The sequence below is a fragment of the Rhincodon typus genome, chromosome 7 (assembly GCF_021869965.1).
Source record: "Rhincodon typus isolate 14 chromosome 7, sRhiTyp1.1, whole genome shotgun sequence".
Lineage (NCBI taxonomy): Eukaryota > Metazoa > Chordata > Chondrichthyes > Orectolobiformes > Rhincodontidae > Rhincodon > Rhincodon typus.
In genome coordinates this window covers 57968117-57986956 of record NC_063338.1, presented here as the reverse complement: position 1 = coordinate 57986956, position 18840 = coordinate 57968117, and the positions used below count along the sequence as shown (strand labels likewise).

At 41.3% G+C, this 18840-nt stretch overlaps 1 protein-coding gene across 2 annotated transcripts in view; it reads left to right on the top strand.

The window, feature by feature from the left end:
• The window catches only part of LOC109930119 (growth factor receptor-bound protein 14-like), a 110842-nt gene that overhangs the window by 70044 nt on the left and 21958 nt on the right, over nt 1–18840 (top strand). For both annotated transcript variants that reach the window (XM_020529658.2, XM_048598933.1), the window contains exons 6-7: nt 12664–12774; nt 17126–17221. In XM_020529658.2, the coding sequence (XP_020385247.2) occupies nt 12664–12774; nt 17126–17221 (207 nt within the window). The remainder of the gene's footprint in view (nt 1–12663; nt 12775–17125; nt 17222–18840) is intronic.

Below are 18840 nucleotides of genomic sequence, written 5' to 3'. Positions count from 1 at the left end.
AGAAGTTCATGCCAGGAGCTGCAACTGTCATGCCTTAAAATGAGGTATAAACCTGGTGAAGCTACAAAACAGGACTACTTGTGCTGTTCCTTAATTATCACTGGGTCAAAATCCTGGAACTCCCCCTCCCATTTATCTGGCATTGTGAATGTACTTACACCAGATAGAATGCAGTGGTTCCAGAAGGCAGTTCATTACTGCTTGTCAAGATCAACTAACAATGTGTAATAAATGCTGGCCAAGCCAGCTAAACCCAGGAAGATCAATTTGGTAATAATCCTCTGCATCGTAGCTTCCTTCCTAAAGAGTGGTGTTCAGAATGGTAGGTAAACTTCTAATTGAGGCCTAATTAGATCATTATAACATTACTGCTTTCATATTTAACATGCCAAATTCTTGTTTTGGATTCGCTACTATGACAGGACTATTTCCAAGTATTTGCTGTGATCACATTGTGGTGTGTTTGAGGCATGAACACCATTTTAGAACAGCAGATCAGTTAGTGGTGAAGTGCTGAAGTTACCTGTTTACCATCCAGTTAAGCACAAAGTACAGGCTGCTGAATCTAGAGGAGCAGTAGGAGGCCGTTCTGTTGTGAGAGATGAGCTCCATGTCATAGGCAGGGAATGTCTGTGTAGAATGGTGCTTAAAGGTGGCAATCTCTGGAAATGTTAATAAACATGACATCTTATGGTCATTGGCTGCCGAGCTCAACTTTGGAGAGGGCACCAACCCTCTGGCTGTCAGTCCTTTCCTTGGGGTTGAAAATTAAGTCTAAGATCTCGATTCAGTCTAATATCTCGATTTATGAATACAGAGATTTCCTACATGTGGCACCTTCCAAGAACTATATGCATGACATATATGCTGTGGATAAAGAAGGGAACGGCATAAAATTCACCACTTGCCAGTCCTCTCCAGTCATATTGAATGTCATAAATTAACTGCCTTTTGATCTTTATGGAATGCTGCCAGATCTGCTGAGTTTTTGCACTATTCACTTTTTTTCTTTCAGATGTTCAATATCCAGAATACTTTGCATTTATTTCAGCATGTGAGAGTGTATGTTGCCAAAGTAGCTCAAACTTCTTGTGTGTGCTGGTTAGCTCAGTTGTCTGGATAGCCAGTATGGGTCAGATCTGTGTGAATATATCTGTATCAGTCCCTGTTCTGGCTGTGCTTGATTTGGGGCCTGTTTCCTTGCCTTACCCAAAATTGAGATTGAGGTGCTGTGGATCAGACCTATTTTTGGACAGAATACTTGAGAAGAAGGAGCTGCTTTTGAGGAATATGTATATATGATATATGTATTTTGTCAATGTATTCGTAATAGTTGAGCAACAATTTCTCCCAACATGTTCTTGTAAACTTTTATATTAGTCCTGTTGATCTAAGTTTTCTAGTCTGAGGTCAAGATTATTCAGATGGCTAGCCTTTTCTGATAAGAAATGTATACATCAGTTCTGTTCATATATTTGTAAGAGGACCAAGATTTCTTGAACCTACTACTTACTTCTAGAAAAGTTTCTCCTCCAATTTTCCCAAGTTGTGGAAATGCAAGTATCACTAACATTTCGGAGTAACCATCTCAGGTCAGAACTCCCCTGGTTTGAATGTTCTTTAACATGAGGTTTACATCTGCAGATCTAGTTGTCTTCAGTTTGACTATCCTAGTAGTCTAACTCACCTTCAGTGAAGACCTTCAGTTATCAGTCGGTTGGAGGTATACCTAGCACGAAGGCAACTGGTTGTGGTTCCTTAGGCACCACATCTTTGGTTACTTCATCAATGACCTTCATTTCATCATCAGATCAGAAGTGGGCATGTTTTTGGTTGACTGCAATATGATAACGACACAATGTTCAGCACTATTCATGACTCATCACATGCTGAAACAGCTCATGTTCATATGCAGCAAGATCTGGATAACATCCAAGTTAGGGCTGATAAATATTGAGTAAAACTTGTGCCATAGAAGGGCAAGGCAATGACCATTGGCAGCAAGACCATTAGATATGGGGGCAGAATTAAGCCATATGACCTAACAAGTCTGATCTGCTGTTTGGTCATGGCTGATATGTTTCTCAACCACATTCTCCTGCCATCTCCCTGCAACCTTTGATCCTGTTACTAATTGATAACCTATCTATCTATGTCTTAAGGACTTGGCTTCCACAGCCCTTTCTGGCAATGAGTTCCATGGATTCACTACTCTGGCTGAAGAAATTCCCCCTCTGAAGGGTCATCCCTTTACATTGAGGCTGTGTCCTTGGGTCCTAGTCTCTTCTGTTGGTGGAAACATCTCCACATTCACTCCATCCAGGTCTCTCAGTATTCTGGAAGTTTCAGTCAGATCACCCCCTCATTCTTCTAATCTCCAGTAGAGACCCAGAGTCCTCAACTGCTCCTCTTATGACAAGCTCTACATCTCTGGGATCATTCTTGTAAACCTCCTCTGGACATCATCCAAGGCCAGCACATTCTTCCTTCAGTATGAGCCCCACACTGTTCCGGATATTTCAAATGCGGTCCGACCTGAGCGTTATACATCCTCTGCAGTATATTTCTGCTGTTGTGTTCTAGCCCTCTTGAAATGAATGATAACATTGCATTTACCTTCATAACTGCCAATTGAACCTGCATGTTAACCTTAAGAGAATCCTGAACTAGGACTTCCAAGTCCCTTTGTGCATCAGATTTCTGAAGCCTTTTCCTGTTTAGAAAATATTCTACACCTCTCTTCTTCCTACCAAAGTACATAACCTCATACTTCCCACATTGTATTCCACATGGCACTTTGCCCACACTCCTAGCTTGTCAAAGGCCTTCTGTAACCTCCCTGCCTCCTCAATACTACCTGTCCCACCACCTATCTTTGTGTCATCTCCAACTTAGCACAGTGCCGTTAGTTCCTTTGTCTAGATCATTAATGTATAATGTAAATAGTATTGGATTCAACAAAGCTCCTCATCTGTCTCTTTCAGTATTCTCGGGTATAGCCCATCTGGTCTATGTGATTTATCCACCTTCAGACCTTTCAGCTTCCCCAGCACCTTCTCTTAGTAATAACCACTTATACACACCTCAGTGCCTGACTCTCTTGAATTTCTGATATACTACCGGTGTCTTCCATCGTGAAGACTGATGTAAAGTACTTTTTCAATTCCTCTGCCATTGCGTTGTCCCCCATTACTACTTCTCTAGCCTCATTGTCCAGCAGTCCAATGTCCAACCTTAAAATCTTCTTTCGTATTACTAGCTAGCTTGCCCTCATACTTCATCTTCTCCCCATTGATTGCTTTGTTAGTTATCCTGTGCCGGTTTTTAAAGGCTTCCCAATCTTTTGGCTTCTCACTGATCTTCAGTACATTGTATGCTTTCTCTTTTGCTTTTATGCTGTCACTGACTTTCCTTGTCAGCCATGGTTGCTTCATTCTCCCCTTAGTATGTTTCTTCTTCCTTGGGATGAATTTCTGCTGAGCTTCCCAAATTGCCCCAAGGAGCTTCTACTATTGCTCCTCCACCAATTTTCCTGCTCTAGGCTCCCCCTCCAATCAACTCTAGTGAGCTCCTCCCTCATGTATTTATAGTTACCTTTACTCAATTGTAATGCCATTATATCTGATTCCAACTTCTCCCTCTCAAACCGCAGGGTGAATTCTATCATATTATGGTTACTGCCCCCAACCAAGTCTGCCTTATTACACATCACCAAATCCAGAATTGCCTGTTCCCTAGTGGGCCATACAACAAGCTGCTCAAAAAAAAATCTCACAAACATTCCACAAATTCCTTTACTTAGGATCTGTGACCAACCTGATCTTCCGAGCAAGTCTACCTAATGAAGTTCCCTGATGATTATTATAATCATCCCTTTCTTACATGCCTTTTCTAACTCCTGATATCTTTTCTTTACTGTTAGAAGGTAATTACATAACTTTTCTTCCTCTTTGTGATTCTACTCCTTCTAATGCTGTTTCCCTTCTTGCTCTTGGTTTAATTTCATTTCTTATTAACAAGACAACCCTGCCCCCTATGTCCATCTGCCTGTCCTTTTTATAGGCTGCATATCCTTGGATATTTCTTCCCAGCCTCAATCTCCTTGCAGCCTTGTCTCTGTGATGCCAATTTTAACCTGCAGTACAAGCTCACTTGTTTCCTATACTGTGCACTTAAGTATAACACCCTCAGTCCTGTGTTGACTGACCCCCTTCTCATAGTTGTCCCCTTATCTGCTATAGATTTCTGACCCTGTCCATATGCTCTGTCCTATTATTTATTTTGTAAACCTCTCGTGAACCCTCCCCCCTCTAACTTCTGCTTAAATTTTCCATGGAATTAAGCTCCCCTCCCCAGACACACACACTCACACACACAATTTAGTTGTTTTTGTGATTCACCAGGACTCTGGACCCAGCATAATGCGGGCAGAACCCGTTCTATTGGAACAGCACTCTCCTTCCCAAAGTGGTGCCAGTGTTCCATTACTTCAAACCTGTTTCTCCCACACCAACCTTTGAGCCGTATGTTTATCTCTTCATCTTGTTGACCATGTGCCATTTAGCTCATTGCTCAGGTAGTAATCCCAAGATTGGTCTGGTTTTTAGCTTCAACCTAGCTGTTCGTCTTCCCTCAGCAGAACCTCTATCTAATTATATTGTTGGTACCTCTGTGGACCACAACAACTGTATCTATTCTCTCCCACTCCAAGTACCTCTGCAACTCAGATGAGCTATCCTGAACCTGGGCACCAGGTAGGCAACACAGCCTTCAGGACTTGAAATCCTAGCCACAGAGAAAAGTGCCTGTTCTCCACACTATACTGTCCCTGGTTATAACTACATTTTTCTTTTTGTCCTTCCTCTTGGACGGCTCCCTGAACCATGGTGCTGTGGTCAGTTTGCTCATCCTCTCTTGAGTCCCTGCTCTCATCTATGCAGGGAGCAAGAATCTGAAAACTTGTTAGACAAGTTCGAGGGCTCAGACTCCTTCATTGCTACCCCCTGGATACCTCTCCCTGCCTCGCTTGCAGTCACACAGCCCTGCCCCGACCACTGACTGAATTTGAAATCGTTAATCCAGGTAACTCTCCCCAACTCTCGTGCGTCACAGTGTTCAAAACTCAAACTCCAGCTCATCAACTCTGAGTCAGAGTTTTCAAATAACCAACACTTGCGATAGATGTGGTCACTGTGAACCACAATGGGTCCACCAGCTCCCACATCATGCAGGTACAACACATCGCCTGGCCCTGCATCTCTATTTCATTTACTTAGTTCTTAAATTTGTTTTTTTTAAAACACTTACGACTGGTCTTTTAGTTTGTAATCTGTAATAAAGGAGAATTTACCCATCACCCTTTGACATTCAAGGGCATTACCATCACCACATTCCTGACTATCAACATCCTGGGGGTTACCATTGAGCTAAAACTGAATTTGAGCCAGCCATGCAAAAGCTGTGGATACAAGAGATGGTCAGAGTCTGGGAATAATGCAGCAAGTAACTCATCTCCTTATTCCCCAAACCTTGTACAGTATCTACAAGGCACCAATTTAGCGTGATGGACTTCACTTAACTGGATGGGTCCAGGTCTAACAGCATTCACGAAGCTCAGCACCATCCAGATCAAAGCAGCCTGCTTGATTGGGCTCTATCAATAATCGTTGAGAATCTTTCCCTTCATTATTGATGTTTATGGCAATAGTACATACTATCTATAAGATGTGCTGCTGTAACTGACCAATGTTCGTCTGACAGCACCATTCAAACCTGTGATCTCTACTCCCTAGAAGTACAAAGGCAGTAGATGGATTGGGAACACCACTGCCTGTAAATTCCCTTCTAAGCCATTCACCATCCTGAGTTGGAACTGCATAGCTTTTCTTTCACTGTTACTAGCTCTATTTCAAGGAACATTTTTCCTCACATGGGACTATCTGCACCCCTACTTAAATGACAGACTACCACTACCTTCTTGAGGGGAATTAGGGATACATATTATATGTTGACTTAGCTAATGATACCCAAATCCATGAATGAACTAGGAAACATTTAAACCTTTTTAGCCGACACACAAAATTTCAACTGAATCTCGCTTAAGAGAGACTTCCATGCTATGCAGGCTGCGGGTTCTCAACTAAAAACTAAAAGTTTGTGTGAAGGTTGTAGTTTCAAGCAATTTACACTGTTCCCCCCAAATCAACCTCTTGTTGACTCTCATTCTATTGTCTCAGGCAACTTGGCCACATTGTCAGCCACTGGAAGCATGCTGTGTTGCAATAAATCTACTTCTTATAGAAATCTAGTTCTTAAAGGAGCCATCATGCCAACATAAAGTTCTTCCCCATAAATACATGGGCCATTGCACGTTTATTCATTTGAATCAAAAGCAGTTAACTAAGGTGATTCTATATAATAGATGTTTATGGCTTTAATCTGGATATAGTGGTCACTAGTGCCACCAAGTGGCAACTGACTACTGCACTTATTCAGATACCCAATAATGCACCTTCAATGTGAAAGCAAGCTATGCGCTAAGGTTGAATATACCTCCTTTGACAGTCAGAATCAGAAGTTGAAGGTGACTTTTAACTCGTTGATTTAGGATTACCAATAACTAAAGTTCAACAGCATGGACACTATAAAGAATGAGATATTATGGAGAATATTTGTTTCCTATGTATTTATACTTAGTTTATTGTTCAAGTAGGCTATTCTTTCACTTTTCTGCATGTTACTGGCCCCAGAAGCTTATGATTTCCAGAGGTTACTTGGGAGGATATGTTCAGCTGTTGTTGCCAGCTGACCGCATATCATTTGAACCATTTGAGGTCACTATAATTTGAATTCTTCTTAAGTAGCAAGGCAGCATCTGATGACATTTGGTCATATTTATCCATGAAAAGTATGCCACTGTATTGAGAAATGTGCAGTTCTTCATATTTCCAATGGAACTAGAAACATTCTGTTGTGAAGACTAGCAGAATTCCAACAACTGTAAGGAACAGTTGATACCACTCTTCACATTCTATATGACAATCTGCTCCATTTTATGAATTGGAAATGTTTTCAGTTTGTCAATGTGCAGCCAGTATACAACGCTAATCACTTTAGCCTTTGATTGCTGAAAACCGAGAAAATTACCAGAATGTTTGGATCTCATAGATATTTACAGCACAGAAGGAAGCCATTTGGCCTGCCCTGTCCATGCTTTTTTTTTATTCATTCGTGGACATGGGCGTTGCTGCTGGCCAGCATTTTATTGCCTGTCTCCAGTTGTCCTTGAGAAGATTGTATTGAGCTGCCTTAGTGATCTGCCACAGTCCACATGTTGTAGGTAGACCCATAATGCTATTAGAGAGTGAATTCCCTAATATGATTTCATTCCCTATTTATGATATGTTTCCCCAAAATGATTTGTCTGGTTAGCATGTAATAAAATACTTTGCACTGTATCTCGGTACATGTGACAGTAATAAATCAAGTCAATCAATATTTCGAAGTCAGGTTTGTGAGTTTCTTAGGGGGGGAAGTTGCAGGTGGTGGTGGTCCCACGTATCTGCTTGCCCTTTATCCTTCTTGATGGAACTGGTCGGGTGCTGGAAGGTACTGTCTTTGGTGAATGTTTGTAGTACATCTTGTAGATAGTACACACTGCTGCTACTGGGCGTTGGTGGTAGAGGGAGTGGATGCTTGTGGATGTGGTGCTAATCAAGCAGCTGCTATGCCCTGGATGGTGCCAACCCTCTTGAATGTTGTTGGAGCTATACTGATGCAGGCAAGTGGGGAGTATTCTATCACACTCCTGGCTTATAACTTATAGATGATGAACAGCTTTGGGGAGTCAAGAAATAAGTTACTCGCTCGAGTATTCCTAGCCTCTGACCTGTTCCTGTAGCCAATGTGCTTATGTGGCTCGTCCAGTTGAGTTTCTGGTCAATGATAACCCCAAGGATGTTGACAGAGGGGAATTCAGTGATGGTAACATGATTGAATGTCAAGGGATGGTGCTTAGATTGCCTTTTATTGTAGATGGTCATTGCTGGCATTTGTGTGGCACGAATGTTACTTGCCACTTGTCAGTCCAAGTCTGGACGTTGTCTAGAGCGTGTTCACATTTGAACATGGACTCCTTCAGTATCTGAGGAATTGTGAATGATGCTGAACATTGTGCAGACATTGGCAAACATCCCCACTTATGACCTAATGATGGAGGGAAAGTCATTAATGAAGCATCTGAAGATGGTTGGGCCTAGGATACTACCCTGATGAACTCCTGCAGAGATGTCCTGGAGCTGAGAGACTGACCTCCAACAACCACAACCATCTTCTTATCTACCAGGCATGACTCCATCCAATGGAGAATTTGCCCTGGATACCCATTGATTCCAGATTTGCTGGGGCTACTTGATGCCACTCTCAGTCGAATGTAGCTTTGGTGTCAAGGGCTGTCACTCTCACCTCATCTCTGGAATTCAGCTCTTTTGTCCATGTTTGAACCAAGGCTGTAATGAGGTCAGGGGCTAAATGGCCCCAGTGGAACCCAACCTGGGTGTCTCTGAGCAGATTATTGCTGAGCAGGTTCTATTTAATTGCACTGTCAATGACACCATTTATCATTTTACTAACGATCAGTTGTAGACCGAGAGGGCGATAATTGGCTGGGTTTGATTTGTCCTGCTTTTTGTGTACAGGAGCAACTTTCTACATTGTTGGAAAGGTGCTGGTGTTGTAACAGTACTGGAACAGCTTGGCTAGGGGAGAACAAGTCCTTAGTATTATTGCCGGAATATTGTCAGGGAACATAGCCTTTGCAGTATCCAGTGCCCCCGCTGTGTCTTGATATCACGTGGAGTGAATCAAATTCGGTGAAGACTGCTATCTGTGATACTGGGGCCCACTGGAGGAGGCTGAGATGGATCACCCATTTGACACTTCTGGCTGAAGATTGCTGCAAATGGTTCAGCCTTATCGTTTGCACTGATGTGTTGGACTCTTCCATCAATGAGAATGAGGATATTTGTGGAACCTTCTCCTCCAGTGAGTTGTTTAATTGTCCACCACTATTCACAACTAGATGTGGCAGGACGGCGGAGCTTAGATTTGATCTGTTGGTTGTGGATCAACAAAGGTCTGACTTCAGTAATCCAATTTTTCAGCCCTTTTCCCAAAGCCCTGGAGGCTATGGCAATGTAAGTAAATATCTAATACTGCTTAAATGTTATGAGAGTTTCTGACTCAACCATCCGTTCAGGCAGTGGGTTCCAGACTCCCTAAGCTTTCGAGAGTGAAAAGAGTTCTCCTCAACTCTCCTCTTTTAGTCTTTTACTGCTTACTTTAATTCTATGAGACCTTTGCTAATGAACCAGCACCTTTATATCTGCCACATCTATGTTCCTCTATCCCTCATAATCTTTTGCACTTTTATGAGGTTCCCCTCTCAACTTTTGCTCCTCCCAAGTAAATTGACCCCAGCCAATCTAGTCTCCTCATAGCTCAAATCCTCCAGGTGGGGCAGCAGCCTGGTAAAATTCCTGTACATCCTCTCTATTGCAATCACATTCTTCCTGTAATGTGGTGACTAGAACTGCACACAGTACTCCAGTTGTGGTCTAATCAGTGTTTTACAGTTTCAGCATAACGTCCTTGCTCTTGTATTTAGTGTCTTGGTTAATAAAGCAAATATCCGATATGCCTCATGAACCACCTTATCTACCTGCTTTCCTACTTTCAGGGATCTGTGGATATGCACACCAAGGTCCCTCTAATCTTCAGTACTCTCCAGGGCCTTGTCATTCATCGTACAACTCCTGGCCCTGTTAGCTCTGCCTGAGTGCATTACCTCACGTCTTTCAGAGTTGAATTCCATTTGCTACTACTCTGCCTACTTGACGAGTCTGTTGATATCCTCCTGTAGTTTATGGTTGTCTTCATCACCGTTTACAATCTTGCCAATTATGGAAAATCTACTAAACCACAGATCTTACAACACCCCATACCTCTGACAGTGCTCATACTGCTTTTCTCCCTCCATTCCTCAACAGTGTTCACAGCCCCGTGCCTAGTACCTCTAACAGTACTCAAAGCCCACCTGCAAGACTAATGGTCCTCAGATCCTGGCAGTTCTGCCTCCACACCCCCGTACCCCTAACATTGCTCAGCTATTACTCGTATCTCTGACAGTGCTTGTACCTTCCTGTGCTCGTACGCTTCTTACCCTCTCCCCTGTGTTCCCTCCCGCTGTGTCCAGGGAGGAGGGAGGGTGGTTTGTGGAGGCAGTGAACTGTGTCCGAAGTGGAGGAACATATGAGTTTGATGTTTGAGAATTGAACAGTGTAGGGGATGTTGAGTCGATGAGCAGGTTCAGAGGTGTGTGTATGGTACAATGAGAGCACTGTTGGATGTCATCAGGCTGGAGGTTAAACTTTGCCAGATGTTGTGAGAATGGTGGTCTGGTATTTCACTGGTGGAGGGAGAGGGTTTAAGAGGTATGAGGGGTTGCAGCAAGGGGAGGCTAAGCTGTGTTATGAATGTTCATTTAAAAACTCTGCAAGTCAATGTACTGAAAAAAAAAAGGTTTTATGTGGCATTGTGACAAAAATGGAGAGTGCTTTGCCAGGGGGCCTCCTCAAAGTGCTCATCAATGGATTAAAGCTGAAACAGGGCAAAGATCGTCCAAAATCTCCAGAATCGAAATATAAAACAGTAATTTAAAACACAGTCAGTGGTTTATGCTCAACCTCTACTGCCGACTGGAATTTCTGGGCTAATATTCCTCAAGTTAGAAACCGGGCTCAAAATTTTTTCCCTAAAATTCTGCTTAAAATTTTATTGGGAACCACATTGATTTTTACAGGCTGCCTTTTTGTTTTCAAGGGTTCCTTTTTGATTCTGATTAACTTATTCGGTGATACACTCACTTATTAACATCACTTTCTGTATTGTGTTGATACCTGGGGTATTTGGACTCTTAGAAACAGAATTAAAATAACTTAATATTGTTATGGACCAGACCAAACCCCCTCAAAATATATCAAGGAGATTGTCTAGACCCTAACTTTTATCTTATTTACAGGTAAGTGTAAGGTGTTATGTTCCAGATGTGATTTGATTGGTCACACTGCTAGGCTTTAAGCAAAACACACTTTATTCTTACACTACAGTTAAAATGCAAACAAAAAAGGCATAACGTTAACTCTGTTAAAATACTTCATAAAAATGATGTATTATTTAACTACTGCTCATCAACTATTCAAATACAGCAGCATCCCATAAACACACACTTAACAAAACAGATTTCCCTCACTTGATATCTCCTTCAGTCCAGGAGAAAGGAAAAACCAAAAGCATGTATCTAGCAGCAGAGACAACTCAAGGTTTTTGCAGCAGCAGGGAGAGAGCTGTATTGATCAGCTTCATCTCCAAAACTCCAGCTTCTTCACCGTTGGAAAGCAAAATCTAAAGCCCACTCATGCTTTCTTTATCTAATGTAAAAGAAACCCAAAGCTATGAACTCTGTTTTCCATGGAGCTGACACCCCTGTTCAAGAGAAACAGGACAGAAAATATCCCTTTTAAAGGTACATATTGTCACAATATCCTTAATCATCACTGCTGTACTGATCTTAAAATGGTAACACACAAGGAAAACATTAAAATCCCAGACCCACAGTTTTTAAATTGCTGCAGGAAATTATCACCACTTTTGAAACTCCGTCCCCACTTTTTGGCCACTTTTACAGACTCCCATCATACGCAATTAATGGCTCCAGGTCCCCAACCCACTAATCCCACTCCTCCAGGCCCAACAATCATGTATCTTCCAGAGGCAGACTATGCCTTCCCAGTCCCATTTCATGTCTGCCATCCTGTGACTAGTCGACTACATCCTGCATCTGCTATCGTAGCAGCCTTTCTGATTACCCCTACTCCTTTTCTTGCTGCTCCTCCAATCATGGGTGGTTTCTCTCTCACATTTGCTGCTGCATAAGTAGTAAATGCAAATGATGCCAACCTTCCAAACCCATGGCCACTTCCATCTAGAAGGACAAGAGCAGCAGATACATGGGAACACCACCACCGTCAAGTTCCCCTCCAAGCCACTCACCATCCTGACTTGGAAATATATCACTGTTCCTTTACTATCACTGAGTCAAAATCCTGGAATTCCCTTTCTAACGGCATTGTGGGTCAACCAACAGCAGGCGAACTGTTGCGGTTTAAGAAGGCAGTTCACCACCACTTTCTGAAGAGCAACCAGGGATGGGTAATAAATGCTGGCCAGTCAGCGATGTCCACATCCCACAACTAAATAACAAAAAAACAAACCAATTATGACCAATCTACTGATGAGAATTATATTTTTTGCCATTGTTTGGCCCTGTGACTGAATTCTGCTTGGCGTTTTGGAACATTTGTGGCTAAACTTGGCACCAGCCCCATTTTAGAAAATTTAGAAACCATGTATCTATTGCCATTTTATGTTTTGTGCTCAGACAGCTAACAGTTATGTTACAAATTATCTATAGCAAGCCATTAAAAATAAAAAAAATTCATTTCTGGAGAAATGAATTGTAAAGTGGCTATGTACAAGTGGTTTCCTTGTCATTTTAAAGTTTTCTTATAGTTGTTATTATGGATTATTTTCCTTCCATATTCACAGGAGCCAAGACATTTACAATTTGTGGCTGAGTTTAGTGAAAGCAACGTTTACACTCTATTATCAGCAAGGAAGATGTATGGAGCACCGACAAATTTTGGATTCTGCATCAAGGTACATCTTTATTGCTAAAATGAGTTTCAACAGTGAATAGCAATCATATGATTTTTTTTTTAATCTACATGGATGGAGGTTAAAAAAAATAAAAAGGGAAGGAAGCCACTTGTGGGAGAATTTTAGAGGCACCATTACAGCTGCTATGCTGTAGGAAAGAGAATAAATCAGAACATAAATAGGGCGTGTAAAAGAAAGCCAGACATTAATCATGGGTCACTTTATTCTTCAAATAGATTGGGAAAATCAAATTGGCAGAGGTAACCACAAGGAATAATTCACAGAATCCATTTGGGTCACTTTCCAGAACAACATAATGTGGATGCAACCAGTTGACCAGGCTGTTTTGAATCTGGTAATATGTAATGAGGCAGGTTTAATACATTATCTCAGAGTAAAAGATCCCTTACAAAACAATGATCGTAACATGGTGGATTAAAGCATTCCATTTGAGACCGAGAAACTTTGCTCAGAAACAACTGTGCTAAACTATAAGGGTTATCACAAAGAAATGAGGGCAGAGTTGGCTAGAGTGAACTCAGGAAAAAAAATAATGAGAAAGACAGTTAATGAAAAATGGCAGATATTTAAGAAATTAGTTTATGACTCACAACAAAGATATTTCCCAGTGAGAAAGAAGGATTCTACAAAGGGAATAAATCACCCATGGATAAATCAACCATAAATTGAAAAAAAAACATCCATTGTGGCACACATTAGTGGTAAAACCAGAGGACTGGGAAAGCTTTAAAAGCCAACAAAAGATGACCGAAAAATAATAACAAAGAAGAAAATAAATAGTGAGAGTAAACTAGCAAGTAACATTAAAAAAGGATATTAAAAGCTTATTGTTGAAACAGGAAGAGTGAGGTGAAAGTCAATATTGAACCCTGAGAGAATGAGGCTGGCGAAATAATAATGGGAAACTAGGAAAAGGCAGAAGAGTAAAATAAATACTTTGCATCAATCTTCATGGTAGGAGACACTAATAGCATTTCAAAAATACGAAATAATCAATGGGAGAAAGGGGTGGGAAGGTAAATAATCACAATAACTATCATGAGAAAAAAAGTACTAAGGAAGTTAATTGGACTAAATGCTGATAAGTCCCCTGGACCTGATGGCTTGCATCGTATAATATTAAAAGAAGTAGCTACAGTGTGATAGTAATCTTCCAAGAATCCTCAGATTATGGAAAAGTTACAAAGGATTGAAAAACCTCTTGTTGAACGAGGGAGGGAAATGAAAAATAGGTGAATAGTTAACTATCAAACTGTTAGCTTAACATCTGTCATTGGAAAATTATAGTATTTTAAAGGATATAATAGCAGAGCATTTAGAAATACGTAATTAAATCAAATTGAGTTAACATGGTTTTATGAAGGGGAAATCATGCCTGAGAAATTTATTAGAATTCTTTGAGGAGGTGACAAATAGGATAGCTGAAGGGAAACCAGTGGCTGTAATGGGCCAATTTTCTGCTGGCCAGACAGTCATTGCTCTAGCCTTGATGGGAGTTGCACATGGGGATCCTGCAAAATCCCCATCACAGCAAACTCTGAAGGAATTTCTTGGGAGATTGGATTTTCCACTGGGCAATTCCATCATGTCTGGAACCCTCTGAAACTCTCTATAAAATTTGGAAACTTCAGTTGGTTCTGATGAGTTTATGTAAAATGGTTACTGTGGAAAACTCCTGAGTAACTGTTAAACTGTTACTTAAACATACTTAACTCATTCACAACCCCGACCCTTACAAACCCAGACTCTGACCTGACAAATCCAAGGACCTGATAACCTTCTTCCCTCACCTCTCAGTCAATCCAGTCTCCCCGCTGACCTCTCTCGGATCTGATGCACCTCCTTTCTGGGACCTGTCACATACCCAAGAGCCAACCAACATACCCACCTTAATTTGCACAGGATCAACCCCCCTTCATCAACATTGGACAAGACCCCGCCCCCCATCTGACCCAACCACTCATTGAACCCAACTTGATACCAATGGAACAGACTACTTCCCCACTTCTCCTACCTAGCATCAGACACAGCCTCCATTTCCCTCTGCCTGTCAGACCAATTTAACCCGAACTACACACTTTTCCCACTCCCCATACCTTTGGACATAAACAGCAGACCTGACACCTCCTGTCCCCATCTCTGTCCCCTGATGTCTCCCCTGATGACCTACGCGAAATGCTTACCTGAGCCCTTACTACTGGGTATCCTTGGCACCTGGCACCCAACCCCCATCCCTGCTGGCACCCTGTCCCTTCACCATCCTGGCACCCTACTTACCTGGATCCCTGACCCCTGCCTATCTGCTATCGTATGAACTGGCACCCAACTCTTTCCCCAGCAGTAACCCTATTTACTTGGTGCCTTGATACCCTCCCCATCTGGTACCCAACCATCCCAGCGCCCTTAGCATCACACTCACCTTATGTATCAACAATTTGACAGCAGCTGTCAACATGGCTGTCTGGACCATCAAATTTCAGAATACGGCCCCTGACCGTTGCAAGAAGAGGGTGTGGTCCTCCTTCCGCTGACAGTTCTACACTATGGGAGTTCTGTGCAGTTTAGGGCAGCATGGTGGCTCAGCGGTTAGCATTGCTGCCTCACAGCGCCAGGGACCCAGGTTCGATTCCACCCTTGGGTGACTGTCTGTGTGGAGTTTGCACATTCTCCCCGTGTCTGCGTGGGTTTCCTCTGGGTGCTCCAGTTTTCTCCCACAGTCCAAAGATGTGCAGGGTAGGTGGATTGGCCATGCTAAATTGCCCATAGTGTTCAGGGATGTGCAGATCAGGTGGGTTATAGGGGGATGGGTCTGGGTGGGATGTTCTGAGGGTTGGTGTGGACTTGTTGGGCCAAATGGCCTGTTTCTACATTGTAGGGATTCTATGATTCTGCATTTCTGAGGGAGCCCTAAGCCAAATCTCCTCCTCAAAATGCAGAGGTCTTTTCTTTCGTTTAAAGGAAGGCTGCAGTTGGCAGTGTGTGTGATTGCCACTCATTGGAAAATCTGGCCCAATATATTTGATTTTCAAAAGGGATTTCATAACGTACACACTTAAGGCTACTATATATGATAAGAGCCCATGCTGTCTGGGGTAATATATTAGCAAGGATAGAGGATTTGCTAGCAGAAGATGGAGAGTTGGCTGAAGGGAGGCATTTTCAGGATGGTGACCTGTAACTTGTGGAGTGTCACAGGGATTATTACTGGGGCCCCAATTATTTACAATATGTATTAATGACTTGAATGAAGGAAGTGGATGTAATATAGCCAAGTTTGTGAATGAATTAAAAATCAGTGGGAAAGTGAGTGGTGAAGAATACTGAAAGTCTGCAGAAGGATATGCACAGGTTAAGTGAGTGGAAAAAAAGGGGCAGATGGAACATAATGTGAGGTTATGCACTTTGGCAAGAAGTATAGAGGAGCTGAATGTTATTTAAATAGAGAAAGATTGCAGAAAACTGCCACATACAGGAATTTAGGTGTCCTCAAACATGAATCACCAAACGCTAGCATACAATTTCAGCAGGTATATGGAAGGCAAATTGACTGTTGGCTTTTATTTCTAAGTGAGTGGAGTATAAAAGTAGGGAAATCTTGCAAAAACTGTACAAATAACTAGTCAGATCACACCTAGACACTGAACATTTTGGTCCCCTTTATCTAAGGAAAGATACAGTGGCATTGGGGGATGTCTAGAGATGTTTCACTGACCCTTGGTATGGAGGGATTTTCTTATGTAGAGAGGTTGAATAGTTTGGGCCTGTACTCTTAAGAATTTAGAAGAATGAAAGATTCTTAGAGGTAGTGAAGTGGTAGATGCTGAGAGGTTGTTTCCCCTTGTGGAAGACTCTAGAATTGGGGGAATAATCTTATAGTAAGCGGTTGGCCATTTTAGGACAGAGATGAGGAGGAATTTCCTCTCTCAGAGGGTAGTAAATCTGTCAAATTGTTTACTACAGAGGGCTGTGGCAGCTGGGCAATTAAATATATTCAAGGCTGAGAGAAACAGATTTTAATCAGTAAGGTAATCAAGGATTGTGTGGAAAAGGCAGAAAAGAAGAGTTGAGGATTATCTGATCAGCCATGATGTCACTGAATGGCTCTAAAAACTGCTCTGATGTTTTAAGGTTTATTCATCAATTTTCAAAGAATACTTTTCCATGAGATTTAACTCTATACGTTTAAGGTATCTAGACATAAATTTAAAGAAGATTGAAGGAGGTGTTGTCAGTAACAGGACTTAATTCAGGAGTATAACAGTGATTTGAAAACAAAGATTCCAACAAGTGTATGTATGTATTAATTCTTAAATGTAATGTGGCCTTCTAGCTTCACAAATCCAGACGTACCAGGGACCTGAAGTTACTTTGTGCAGAAGATGAACAGAGTAGAATGTGTTGGGTGACAGTGATTCGACTTTTTAAGGTAGAAGTATTCATATTGTTATAAAAGTGTAAAAGATTAATACATTTATTTTTTATTAAAAAATGCATTCTTCTAAAACATATATATTAGTAAAATGGCAAAAGGCAACAGCCTCTTGAGCTTTATTGTCTAGCAGTTTTGTGTGCACGCTTACATGTTCGTACTCATTACATATAATGCATTGAATGCTCTCAGCTTGTTAAATGTCTCTTGGCTAAATAGCAGTTTGGTACATAAGTTTGCCTAATTAATTTGAAGCATTGTAACAATTATAACATCTGTCATTAAATGTCCTTGAAAATTTTTTTAACTGACTTGCCAATGTATACATTTTCATTGTTTTATGTTTTGCATATTCTATTGTCTAGTGTATTTAATAAGCAAAAACTGAAATAACTGCAGATGCTGTAAATCAAGACCAAAACTGAAGTTGCTGGAAAAGTTCAGCAGTTCTGAGGAAGGGTCACTGGACCTGAAATGTTAACTCAGATTCTTCTTCACAGATGCTGTCAGACGTACTGAACTTTTCCAGCAACTTCTGTTTTTGTTCTGCATTTAATAAGTAGTTGAGGCGTTATGTTCTCATTTGTGGGGAAGTGTGAGCAAGGGTTCAAAAGCTGGCCTCAGTCCTGGGGCAGTTATGAGTGGTAACATTTACACAGCATTCAGTTGTGCTAAGCCAGCCAGTTTAATTCTGAAAAACAACATTTAACCTGAGTGCCAGGATGCAGTACAGTTTCATTCATTATGATGAAGTGTTCTGCTCTTTTTCATACCTAAGGAAACACAACAATCTGAGCAGCTGGTCAAAGATAAGTTTTTTTTCTGTGTTTTGACTCATTTAAGAAAGAACAAAGCAGTTGTTTCTCAGATGCTTCCCAGATCTGCATTTGGTAGCAATATCTCTGCACCAAAGTCATTAAAGCAGCAGCTAAACTAAATGAATTAATTAAAGCAGTTATGAAGACACAGAATACTGGAAATATTCAGCAGTTCAACTGAAAGCTCACAAACATGAAGTGTGGTCTCTGTATCCGTTTTTAAGGATGTTGTCAGGATCTTCATGGTTGAGTATTTCACAGAGTGCTTGGTTTTATTTCAGATTTCCAACTTAGTTTTGTTTTATTAGTATATATAGCACCTCATTTCCAGTTTCCCTTAAATAATTATTTAGTAAAAGGCTGACACTTAAAAGAAAAGGGTTCTTCTCTAAATGACACTATCAGATTGATACATAATGTTATTTATAGTTATACCTGAGTGACTATAAAGTATATCTTCGCAGTGAGCATTATTTGCTCAATTATTTGCTCATTATTTGCTCAGAATTATTGACTAACAACATACTGATAGTCACTTTTATCACAGAGTGCTTTGATGCCAACACACCCACACCCCACCATGTTCTATCCCATCCTGGAATGAAACAAAGAACTGCAGATACTGAAGATCTGAAACAAAAACAGAAATTGTTAGGGAAACTCAGCGGGTCTGGCAGCATCTGTGGAGAGAAAGCAAAGTTAGCGTTTCGAGTTTGGTGACCCCTCTTCAAAATTGCTGGATTGCTTCTAGTTGACCTGCTGATATTTGGTGTGATTCCCCCTGTAAATGGCCAAGGG